Consider the following 13,931-nt stretch of genomic DNA (forward strand, 5'->3'; position numbering starts at 1 on the left):
AGCAAAACAAGTAGTAATCTTTTTACAAACTTTTTTACAGTAATATTTGCTGTTGTGAGACATAAGGAATCATCGTAGCTCTACAAAACATGCACACTACCATGATCTGTACTTTCTATTTAATACCGGAAGTGAACATTTTTGTTAACTCGTACGTTTCAGACTAAGTAAATTACGATGTCAGCGGTCTATTTTACGGCAAGTAAATTGGGAATTTTCAGTCTCAAAATTGGGAAAAATCAATGGTTTTTGGCATTGGGAATGGTACCGTTTATCGGTAACAGTTATATAAGGGGGGAAAATGCTGATAGGAACAGAATACCCGGAATGGACGGATGTACAGACATTGCTGTACTGTAATACGTTAAAAAGTAGTAATATATATAGATAGTGTGTGTGTGTGTGTGTATATATAAAATACCTCTAAGATAATGTTCAATCTAGAGATTTTATCAGTATTCTTTGTTGATTTACCTTCACATTTTTTACCATCCGAGTGAAGTTCATAACCAATTTTACATTCGCATTTAAAGCTGCCGAGGGTGTTGACACAGATATGGTCACAGCCATGATGATCTGTTGCACATTCATCATATTCTACAAAATTATGAACAACGTTAACACGTACATGTTTTACCTCATATCTACATTAGCAGTGTCTTTGTATATGGAAAGAACTCATGGTAAAGTTCAATTTTCAACATTGTTATGCATATATACTTATACAACCGAAAACAATGACGTCCAAGACAGGGTACTACGAGAAGATATGAAAAAAATAACACAGTCTAAAATACATGTAATAGAATATTTATATTCATACTGAAGTTTTATTGCATTCACTCAATAAAAGGTATTATGCATCAATAGCTCGGTGGCTCTTCACCTAACATTAAAATATATTTCAATATTAAACATCTCTTCTTATATTGTGTATTTTTGGGCTAACACGTTTCACAAAATATGCCTGTGTGAAAAGCCTAATATTTATACATGTTTAAACTTTCTAAAAATCTTAGCATGATGGAAATCAAATTTCCTCAAATTTCAGGCATAAAATTTTAACAAAATCTTCCTTGAGAATATAAAATACATTAATGAAATAGTGTAACAATATGAAATTTTGTTGGGTTGACTTTTAATAATCCTGAAAGCATCATTTATAATGTCAAAATTGCACTTACAATCTCACTAACAAGAAATGTTTCTTTCAAAAGAATCCCTACATGCTTAAACTAAAAATCATTTCTTCAAATCAAAGATATCATAGAGATTTTGTGTTGGATGTCTTTAAAACATGATCAGAAATTATACTCTTTAATTTTACCTTTAACAAAAGATGCTGCAAATCCTAATTTCTGAACAGAGCCATCTGATACAAACTTAACAAAGAGAGTATTTCCCGAGGATTTTACGTCCTCTGGGATTTTGTATCCACAGAATCGGCCGAGCTCTTTTGAGGTAGGATCAGGACCATCCCGGATTTCAAGGTAATCATACACACAATCATCATGACTCTCAATCTAAAAGGAAATTAAGTTTCTCAACCAAAACATTCTTCAAAATCAAGTTTAAAATGTGGCAAGAAGAAAATCAATTTGACTGTTAGTTATACTTTTTTCTCATTTAGTAACATTTAATAATTGGACATAACAAATATTCAAAGCTGCTACAAAGGGCAATAACTCTTTCATTCTAATTTAGTTTTGTACCTCAAATGACTGGAATTTGAGTGCCACAGAATAATCTTTATCTACAGTGATTTTCCAAATGCACTCTTTATTGGATTTGTAGTCATCAGGGTAGTTGGGGCTGGTCAGTTGACCCTGGTCCTTGTGGATCTCTCCACCACAAATAGCTGCAAATTTCAACATATGACAGTACTAATTACTATTATAAATCATATCATGAAGTTGTTTTAATTTTACAAATTAAGAAAAATTGATCCCCCACAAATACCAGGTATCAATAGAAATTATAAGAGATATTCACAAAAATAAAATATATCTTTTTGAACATCAGTGATTCATGTACTTTAAATACTTGGTTTCTGAATGGATTGCAGTTTACATGGAAATGCAATAATGATCGATGAATTTATTATATCCAGCCACTTAAAGGGAACTAAGGGTCATCCTTTTTATTGTATTCCCCCATGCATGTGATTTAGAGGACACACACTAAGAGTCACCAAAGCTCAGTGGATTAGTTCTAAATTCAATCTAATGTAGTTCAAATACTAATGTTCAATCTTGAATTGCAAATTTCACAGAATATTTTTAAACAAGAGAATAGAAGTTTGGAAATTGCACATTGAGATTTTTGGCTTAAACTCAGGAAAAATGTTTTCAATTTCCAGACCCTCCGGGTGTGTCCGAATCCATTGGTGTCTGCTCTCTGCATTCATTACACAAACCCAATTCAGAATACCAGGCATGCCTCAAATCAAATTTTCCATACAAGTATGCAGAATTTGCAGTATTGCTTGCTAATTATAGGCAAACCTGAATTTCTGAGTCAGTGGAATTTTATTTTGATTTCACGAATCAAAAGAAATTTTGAAATCCCAAACTTTAAAAATGTAAATGTAGTATGTGAATCAATTTCATTATCACCTTGCTGAAACTTTATCTCAAAAACTGTTCATGTTCGTGGTTAACCTGTAAGTTAATCATTAACATACAAAACTGACCATGACTAAATTGCAGAAAATTTAAGATAAAATTTCATAAAATTCACCTCACCTTCCAATCTTTAAAATCTATTATCAAAGGTGTAATTTTTTTTACAAAATCTTATGATGTAAATTTCATCTACAGAGCAGGTGCTACTGTACTAATATCTGAAACCACACAGCACTTGTATCAGAGCAGGTGCTACTGTACTAATATCTGAAACCACACAGCACCTGTATCAGAGCAGGTGCTACTGTACTAATATCTGAAAAATTCCACACAGCACCTGTATCAAAGCATACTTTTCTCTTTCTAATTTATTTGTTACATCATTCATATGGACCTGTAACAGGATCAGAGACTCTGTAATTCGCACTTGAGTCTTTACAGTTGTGGATCATCCTAATCAAAGCATGGTAATAAGTAATCATCACTTTCACATGATCACTTCGGCAATATGGCCACAGATGGCAATATAAACCAAGCAGTGGCCTCCACAGAGCACCTGGAAATTAAGCATCACCACTACTGCTCCTTGCGATTGTGATGAAAATTTCAGGTGCTTTGTGGACAGATCTTTCATGAAGTTTCTTGGTTAGGGAAATGCTATTAAGTTTGATTCCTGTTGTCTTTAGATCACTGAGCAAAGCCAGTTTATCTTTAAATAAACTGTATCAAGGACATTCTTAAAATAGCATGAAAAGTATGATTTTTGCTAACTGTATGTAAATACAGTCTGTGATGTTTTTATTTCTTTCCTTCAAAGTGTTTTTCCAAGTTGCATTTCACATGCTTTGGCTAATCATGTTGCTTTTTTAAAAAAAATCATGGTCAAGAAAATTATCTAAAGTTTCAAAATTAAAATCATGATAAATCATTTATAAAAATTTCAAGAAAACGAGGTTCAAAAACTGCCAATTTCTTGATCTCTTTTCTTTTACAACATGGCTGTTATATATTTGTTGGTGAAAAATAAAGATCTTAATAAAATCCTCCTTCAGTGCTTTTCTACCTTCATATTGAGCAGAAAACCCTGTTCCCTGTCCGTCTGACGTATGATACTCCAGCCACATCCTGCTATCTGTAGAAATCAGCATGGCGGGGGCATTGTCTCCACAGAACCTACCTACAAAAGTCAATTACCAGAGATGTAAAATCATCGGTGCCATCATCAATCAGTCTTGTATTTTTTCTACTTTCCAATTGTTAGAAAACAGTCTACTACATAACTATTTATCTCAATATTCATGATTGATCTGTCTGGTCTTGTGAAACGCTATTTCTTCCAATACATATTATACACCAGCGTATTGATGAAACAAGAAATTTGTTTAGACTCACTTGAAATATTTTCCTTTAACAATTAATTTCAGGAAAAGAATATTCACTTTGTCAAACAATAGGATCTATAGGTATAATTTCAGATAAAAATACATTGACCCTTTTCATTTTTAACCTTTTGACCTTACCCAGTAGAGGCGACATGATAAAATGCCCATCCCGGACCTCTAGGTAGTGCTTTTCACATTGTTTTGACTCCGGAATATCCAGGTCAGTTAGGTTCAGGACAATTTTTTCCCCATGGGTGGCTGAAATCCTCCACTGACAGGTAGCAGACTTTCCATTGGTAGGTGTGAACGAAAATTTGTCTATAGATTCCTGAAGTGTGCGTCCACAAGCTGACAAGTCAGAAAGGAACTTTGATAAGTGACATTCATGAAACACTATGCCTCTGAGTGTGGCCAAGTCCTACTTAAGCAAATTCGACCTTTGACCTTGATATTCAACTTTCACCCTGACCTGAAATAAAGTTTTGACCTTTTTGTTCATCATATATGACTGTCTCTTGTGCATTTAAAGTTATGACCAAGATTAAAGTTGTGGGCAGACATATATGGAGGCCAAAAATAATACTTATTTACAAAAAATATATCACATTAGAGCTTTCAAGGGAGTCAAAATATTATGCAAATCATCTAGGCATATGTGTAGGCAAACACATGTTAATCTCAACAGTTCAAACAAGTTTTCACTAACTTGTATGAGTAGAAATGAACTAAGCTTAATGGGGAGCTTGTATTGAAACTTATTGCTATGCTGGTTTTAAGTATATCGACTGCTTCTCAATTATTAACGACTTCCACTATAATTCATTTGTCTCTAGTTCAGCATGTTCATTAACATAAGTGCAATTAACCTAAAGGTCAGTAAATTGCTAGCTATGAAGATATCTGACAAAGTTGATATTCAAAATGATAATATCATGACCAAACACCACATTATCATATAGAAATTTGATACTCCAGGACTGTACTTATCAAGCAGAGGGACCCATTAGCTAACTATCAGCCAGTGTTTAATTAGGTGTGCTGATCACATATAGGTACCTAATAAGGTGTAGAGGAGAATTAACCCAGTATTCTGTGTCACTCGTTCACTGTCATAGATAGGAACTTAGGCCCTTAGATTGATCCATTCACCTCACACATTTTCCACGCCTGGCAGACACTATTAGGGGTGACAGATTTCAGATTTCTGGTTACGATAACACTGTTCTTTGTTGATGGTTAGGTTTTTTCTTTTAGAATTTTTGATGACAAGAAAATAAAAGGCAGACATGACACACTGACAATTGTCAAAATATACACAAGTTTTTCACTCTGTGAATGAAAATTTACCTGTTGAATACACGAGAAAAATCTACCACAGATGCACAGGAGTCAGTTACAAAATTCACTTGTCAAAAACGGTGTAGAAGATTCAGTTTCATTTAGTATTTTTCAAAATTTGATTGAAATCCAAAACTATTTAAAGCATGAGTAAGTTTAATGAATGCAGCACTTGACTAAAATTGTTATCAAATGATGATCTGAATTAAAAAAAAGCATATTATTCAAAGCTTTGAAATCTGTTATGTAATAAACTTGCTGAGGTAGTGGCTTTAAATGCACCATTCTTCTCTCTGAAATTTAATTTCCTTGGGAAAAAAATTGTAATGCTCCATTCTACATGTGTAGTGAAGTTTTTCTTTGAAGAAAAATCACTACAAGTGCTGCTTTCGTATTCTTTTATAAAAAATACAATTCTACACATTAGGACCTTTCATTCCGTATGATATGTTTCTTAATGGAATATAACAGATAAATGATAAACTCTGCTAGGAGTGTTCAGTCACCAACTCACAATGAAGATGTATTATCAATAATACAAACAGTTCTGAATATCAATTTGAGCTACCTACATTAAGTGCATCTCTATAAGCCTTGCATTCTGACAAAGCTGGTGTCTTGAAGGAGATGCTTAAATTAACACACAGATGACAGTCCATTGCAATTTTACCATTTGATTTTGTCAAAGATTTCAACTTTTACTTTTACAACATATTTTTTGTAGCACATAGATGTACTGAAACTATATGTCAAGTTTCAAAAAATGAGACCAACACTAAATGCATGGGCAACAGCATATTGATGAATGAAAACTTGTAATAACTTACAAATGATTTTACCTTTTATTTGAATATGTATGACTAGGCTTACCTATATCATATGGTGGTTTATTTAATGTGTTTAGAGTTCATCTTTCTTGGACTATTTTCCTTTACCATCCTTCCAGCATGGAAATCATTACCAAATATGGAGACGATCGAGTCGAAGTCGGGTGATTTTCAGCTGTTACGTTTAAATAACTTACACGTCAATAACATCTATATTTTAGGTACTTGAAAGTATTTATATTAAAAAGAATACAGAAAAATATAAATAATGAAATGTCTTTCTTTGGCATTTTATTATGCAAACGAGAGGCCTATGGGCCACATCACTCACCTGAGCCATATTGGCCCTGCCATTTTTCAAGGTCACAATGTCAAACACCAAAGTATTAACAAGGTCTTGCCATAAAGAATCTAAATACAAATATGAAACCCCTACCTTAAGAAGGAGTTCAGTTTTTTAAAAAGTAAGTCAAACTCCAAGGTCAAAAGATCAAACACCATTGTGTCAAAAAGTCTTGCCATAAAGAATCTATACACAAAATATGAAAGCCCACCTAAAATAGTTCCAGATATACTTAATAGGTTATGTTTTCTGAAAAGTAGGTCAAACTCAAAGAGTTCAAAGTCACAAGGTCAAAGGACATAATATGAAATAAAAGCTCTTACTATAAGAAATTTATATCAAAGATATGAAAGATTCACCTTAAATAGGTCAGAACATATTTAATAGGTCACATCTTTATTAAAAGTAAATACAAACTTTCAGGTCAAGGTCATACCATCACATACCATTGAATCACATGAAAGGCCTTACCATAAAGAATGTATACACAAAATATGAAAGCCCTAGCTTAAAAAGTTCATGAGTTTTAAAGATTTTTTCTATATCAGCATATTAAACTTTGATCTCCTATTGTGGCCCCATCCTACCCCTGGGGACCATGATTTGAACAAACTTGAATCTATCTATTTCAGGAAGCTTTCATGTAAATTTCCACTTTTCTGATCCAGTGGTTCTTGAGAAGAAGGTTCAAAATTGTTAAAAAAAATTCCTATTTATCAGAATGTAAAATTTTTAAATCCTATTGTGGTCCCACCCTACCCCCTACAACTCTATATCAGGAAGCTCTCATTGTATACTCCATATTTTTACCCTGTATATTTGCATGTAAAACTTTGATCCCCTATTGTGGCCCCACTCTACCCCCAAGGGCCATGATTTTAACACACTTGAATTTGCACTATGTCAGGAATTTTTCATGTAAATTTCAACTTTTCTGACCCAGTAGTTCTGGAGAAGATTTTTAAATGACCCCCACCCAATTTTTGCATTTTTGTGATTATCTCCCCTTTGAAGGAAGCCTGGCCCTTCATTTGAACAAACGTGAAGGCCTTTCACCGAAAAATGCTTTTTGCCAAGTTTGGTTGAAATTGGTCCAGCGGTTCTGGAGAAGAAGTTGAAAATGTAAAAAGTTAATGGACAGACGGATGCCCGACAAAAAGTGATCAGAAAAGCTCACTTGAGCTTTCAGCTCAGATGAGCTAATAGAACTGTAAAAGTATAACACTATGCTGCATACTTTTAAAATATTTTAATACAGAGGGTGAAAGGTAATAAACTAATTTAATGTACATGGAAAATTTTGCCAGAATTGTCTGTTAGGTTAACTTTTAAAGAAAACTCTAGAATATCAATGTAAAGTGTAAAAAATGAAGGCAGTTTCGTGTTGAGATATATAATAATTATCTCTCACTAAAACCGGTAGGATTCTAGCAGTATTTTTATAAATTTGGGAGTGCTTTGCTGTTGATGTCACCAATCAGATCAATGTTTAAACCCTGAGGTAGTGTTATACAAAATGTACCTTTTTGATTTTTTTGTTAATGTCCATTCATGATATTTATAATGAAAAAAAAGTGAGCAAGCTCACATACCCCATGCCCCCACAATGAATGACAATGCTACACATAATGAATGGCAATACTACACCAAAAAATACAACAAATTCTTATGACTCGATCTGTGCTATACTGTCCTATTTTCACACATGTAACTAGATGTGACACTATACTCAAGTTTTAGAAATGTAAATTGTGTAAAATAATAAAACAGCAATATTTTAATTACATATGGCTTGAAAACCAGTTTCACACACGCTGTGTTAGTCTTTTATGTTCAAAAGGGGCATAACTCCCAGAAAAAAAATCAAATCAGAATTTCCTGTGAATATGCACATCACTGCAGTCCATAATACAAAGTTACATGAAATTCTGTTCAGCGGTTTCAGAGTAGTTGCACTGACAAGAACAGAACTGATGAACAGACAGATGCTGGTCAAATACATTATATCCTCCGCAACTCATAATATATATGGGGTATGATATTCATTTGATGGAGTTATATTATGATGGGGTATGATATTCATTTGATGGAGTTATATTATGATGGGGTATGATATCCATTTGATGGAGTTATATAGAAGCACATATTTGTCCCCTTGTTCTTCAGTAGACACCTTTAAAAGTTTAAGTAGCTTTTTGTAGTTTATAGGAGAGAGAATTATATTCAGGTGCGCTAACCACTAAGCTACCCAGGCCGATATCCACGGTCCATATAGTCCTTACTACTACATTCCTCCCTTCTTAAATCTGTCTGCTCTAAATAATTACCTGGACATTTATAGAGTTTGTTTGCTTGTTCCACATCTCCAGGACTGAGTTTGACTCGCTGACCAATCTCAGGACGGATAATCATCTCGGGCTTTTTACGTGGTAAAATGGTGTCCACATAAGTGGCCCTAGCAAAGGTATTACGAGCATAGTGCATAATGCTGCCGTAGTCGTAGGCCATACCAAGAGAGTTCACTTCACTTCCTGTCAGCTTGTTAAAGTTGTACTCCTGACCTGAAATGAAACAACATAAAAAACCCTGGGTACTATACATAGGCGAGTATTATCCCTGTCTTCTGCAGATATTTTTTAAAAACAATTTATCGATGACACAAAAAGCACAACCAACAACAGATCAGATCTTGTTTGACAGTGATTATTTTCTGTCCCCTATTAAAATCAAAACTGAATTATATCATTACTAGTTTAAACTTTAATAGGCTACTTTATTTCAAAACTGAAAAAAAAACCCAAGTTTTCTTATGTCATTATTTTAAAGTTATCTGCCAAGAAAATGTCGTTTTCGTGTTTTAACAATTTCTGACAAAAAATGTGATATTTTGCATGATTTTTTTGATTGGGAAACAGTCATGCAGTGCTCCAATACAATTGTGTGAAATTGGTGCTATAGCATGTCTGTGCTCAATAATTTCTGAAGCAAACTGGCCAAAATGTTTGGGAAATTGCTAGAAATATTGTCATTGAAGAGATTGTAAACCGATAATGTAATTCACACCTTAATGGAAATTTCAATCTTTTCTGGGTCGACTGATGTTAATGATGTACAGAATACAGTTCTTAAATTTCCAGCACTCCAAAATTAAAAAAATTACTTTCACTATCAGACAAAATCTACCATGTATACATTCAAATAGAAAATAATTTCAAACATTTCTCTTTCTCCTAATAGTTTGAATTTTGAAAAAGTAAGTAATTTTAATTCATAATTCACCAGCACTGATAATTCAAAATGTCCAATAAGTACCAAATATGAAAGCTTTATAGTTCAGATAATATTTTTTTTCTGCAAGGTCTTTTTTATCATTGTGAATTCAAGATAACTAACTACAAATGGATGCAAAGATTGACAATTTTATACGGTTCCTAATTTTTTCAGCAATTACATGTACTAACAACATGGGATGAAAAAAACAGCACTAAAAACTGCCTCTTAGTTCTAAAATAAGAAGAAAGAATCTAAACATTAACGGTTGATAGTGCAAGTCCAATTTAAAGATTCATTTTATCTTCCTATACACGAAAAATCATCTACTCTTTCTTTCAAACATCACTTGGGATCCAAAACAAAATTAAACTAATTGCATAAATGACTCTGAAAGAGAACATAAATTTGATAGATAATTGCAAAGAAATAAAACAAAGTTTTGGAAAACTCCCATTATCATTCCTGAATTAATCACGATGACATAAGAGGAAGGGGTTGGTGTAAATAATGAAATAAAAACTATATATAGAAGTACCCTTCCTCATAATTATGTCAATTATACTGAATGTAATTGTACCATTTCCTAGAGACAATTACCATGGGTAAGAAGATAGTGAAGGAAAAACTTTATTCAAGTTCATTCTCACTCAATTTTATTTGCAAGTTAAAACATTATACAAGTGCACAATAGTATGGTACACCTGACATAGATACCGATTTAATCCCCAATTACAAAAAATAGGTATGGTTACTAATACGCACACTGCATGCAGGTTTGTGTTTAAACTTTAATTAACGTCATAATGTTCAGCTTGGCAATAATACCACTGTGAGGTTTACTTTATGTAAGGGAAGGTTTTCAGACTATCCCTCCTTGAAACTCAGCATGAGGCAGTGTTTTGTGTACTATATCCAATAAACATTGCATTCTCCTCTGTGAGGATGTTAATTATTGCACCCCACAACCCTTCCAGAGTGAGTAACATTTAGGTTTACAGCAATCACATTTCTCAGGTGAAGTTTTGCCTATGTGTACATATCAGAAATACTTCTACAGGCCGGGGCTTCAAAAAGAAAATATCATTTCCAGATGGATCCGCGTACACCTGTGGCAAGTTTTATACCCATCTGCAGTTTGCAAGTATATAGCTCTGTTCAGCCACCCAATCCAAGCAAAGATTACTAATTTTATATAATTTCGTTCCTCTGATGATAAAATCAATAGAGCAATACACGGTATTTGAACTTGATTAGAATTAAGCTAATGGAATGTCCATTTGGTAAAATTCTTTGTTAATCTGGTATGCATGCTGAGAATATACAATGATAATTGTAGCTAAATGTTGTTGTTTATCTGATATAACATAAGGCATAACGATCAGTTGTAGAACTTGAACTTGAGAATGCAACTGTTTCCAAGAACGAGCTATGAACATTTATACCACATTACATTAAAGGGTACTTTTTCATTATGAGCAATAATAATACAAATAGAGCGTCTTTTCAAACAATATTTGTTTAATGGATGATGTTCCTGTTTTCTCTTCTATTTTTTTTTTCCCATCAAAAGTTTGTGTTTTATGAGATAAAAATTACTCAGTATAACTCATACTCTAACATTTAACAAATTGTATATATCAATAGTCCCAGTTTACTAAGAATGAACCCCACAATATGTCCTCTGATACACATTGCTTATGCTGTAAGCTATCAGTGGTTATTAGCCACTGACAATAAGCATCATGAAGACATCTTCAGAAACTCTTCCCAACAAACTTCTCATGTTTCCTGAAGAGCACTTGTTTACAATCAATCTACAGTTGTTATTAGAAGAGAAATTTATACAAGGAAAAAAACAGGTGCTTTTATCATTAGGTCATGTTTACCTCTCAGGAAAAGTACAGAAACACAGAATATTGCTTCATCACAAAGTAAAAAGATTGTTCTGATCAGGATTCATAATTTGAACCATACATCCATGAGTTTGCTTTGGAAATAATTGCAAGTTTACAAATAATCTTAACAGGCTAACATATTTGTTAAAACATTATAAAATGTTATATTGCTATGTTCCTAAACTTGTTTTATGATACATGCATATGAATGGGTGTAATATTACTTTTCCACAAATTTTGAAAAATCTTATTTTTACTTTTCCGAAAAAGTGTTGTTACGTTTCAGCAAAAAAACTCTACAGCTAGCTATTAATTGTACCCAAACATTACGTTTCCACAATTTACCTGTGACAATAAGTTCAACTCGTGATTATAAGATCTGATGTGTTTGCAGGATCTAAGACTAGGTTTCCACCACCAATTTGGGCAGCAACTCCAGATATTGGGGGAAAGCACATTACAAATGGGTCAGAATTTTTTCATGCTCATTTCAATTCTCAATTCTATTCCCCACACCCAAATATATTTGTATTCACAAATGTGTTGTGGAAACTCCAAACAACAGCATAAAAATCACGTCCCTAACAGCACCAGTACACAAAAGTGACAAAGAAAAACAAGACTTTGTGTACATGTACCATGGTGTACAGAATATGCAAAATATATGAAACACAAAGTTTCCCGAATTGATTGATGTCAGGTACAAATTTGGTCTCCGAACAGACATGCAAGATGTTCTGGCACCAAATTTATACATATAAAGTTTATAACATTTTATGTAGTGCTACTGCTTAGAATATTAAGAATGAATGCTAGTATTCTATGCAGTGCTGTATGTTGTATTGTCAGAATTTTAAAATAAATATGTCATAGAAATTCTATGTTTTTACATGTAATCCAGGTAAGAATGCTTTGTTTCTACCAGTAATCCAGGTATTGATATTTAATGTGGAATCGCAATGCCTTATGTTTTTGCAGAATAATAAAAAATAATTTGTGGAATCGTAACATTTTTTTTGCGGAAACGTAATATCAATAGTGGAAACGTGGTGCGCCGACATGAATAACACTGTTACAGGTTTTTCTGAGCAGAGTAAATGGGGTACGTGTTAATTATCTAAACATGAAATGGGAAATAAGAAGCAATGAAATACGGCCAAAAAACAATAACCTTTGAATATCATCAAAAGGGGACAGCTCAATTGTGCTTTCAAATGTAATAGAGACTGAGTAAAACAGAAAAAAACATCTAAGGTCAGATTTAAATTATGATACACACTCATTTCCAATATCAAGCTCAGCTTTAGTATTGAGAGTTTTAATGAAATTAAACCAAAGGTAACAGCAGGCCCCTTTCCACAAATCATTTCACCTACATAACACAGAAGTCAGTACATGTATGTAAGGTTATTTTTTGACTCTCATCGTGCAAACATGAAGCACTTACATCAGGGACAGTTAAGACAGACTTCTCTTGAAAATTGAACATCTACGACGTATCAAGAGTCAGCTGAACCGTTATGATGTAAACTCACTCTATACCAATATGCAGTGTAGAGCTTATTTAGAGCCAGTTAAAGTTTGAAATGGCCTACATTAATTTTTACAAAACAGGATATGTAATTCCAGCTCCGCCTACAAAAGATTTTTTGTTTTCTTTTAACACTTGTATTAGAAAACAATTACTATTTCCAAATTCAATTTCGTTCTGTGTAAACAAACAATAGGATGTGCCATGAGTTCTGAAAGTTCCCCATCTGTATGTAACGATTTGTTTACATCAAGTCACTGATAAAATCTTTGGTAAATTATTTACAGGGAAAGATAAAATGATTTATCAATTTATTATGGTTGCATGCTATCATCATGAGGGATTTATCGTTTTTATGGATCAGAAACTGAAATTCTGTAGCTATTTGTGAACTTAGAACCATTGAAAAATAGAATCAGTTTATCATTGAATTTATCATTTGATAACAAATTTATTATGATCAGAAACAAAGGTTAAACATTTTTATTTCACTAATAGTATTGTAGTAATCAATTTTGTCAAGACTGTGGATTCCCTTGTGCAGGATGTTGCGAGTAAAAACTCTGGTCTTAGTTTAGATATTGTTTCTGCTCTGCTTAGTCTTTGTTATACATGTATAACAAAATGAAATCAAAAGCACATGCTTCTTCTCTTTATTGATATCTAAAGGTCATTAATATTTATTTTGGCTGTATCGCATTCTGTGTGTTGTTTCTTA

The 13,931-nt window shown here is 33.1% G+C and overlaps 1 protein-coding gene across 1 annotated transcript in view; it reads right to left on the reverse strand.

The window, feature by feature from the left end:
• Positions 1–13,931, reverse strand: part of LOC125671423 (tolloid-like protein 1) — a 56,343-nt gene that overhangs the window by 11,506 nt on the left and 30,906 nt on the right. The window contains exons 6-11 of the mRNA XM_048907162.2: positions 8,842–9,075; positions 4,145–4,354; positions 3,688–3,801; positions 1,713–1,858; positions 1,328–1,523; positions 475–597 (exon numbers count right to left, since the gene is read on the reverse strand). Coding sequence (XP_048763119.2) covers positions 475–597; positions 1,328–1,523; positions 1,713–1,858; positions 3,688–3,801; positions 4,145–4,354; positions 8,842–9,075 — 1,023 coding nt within the window. The remainder of the gene's footprint in view (positions 1–474; positions 598–1,327; positions 1,524–1,712; positions 1,859–3,687; positions 3,802–4,144; positions 4,355–8,841; positions 9,076–13,931) is intronic.

This window comes from Ostrea edulis, chromosome 4 (genome assembly GCF_947568905.1).
Source record: "Ostrea edulis chromosome 4, xbOstEdul1.1, whole genome shotgun sequence".
Lineage (NCBI taxonomy): Eukaryota > Metazoa > Mollusca > Bivalvia > Ostreida > Ostreidae > Ostrea > Ostrea edulis.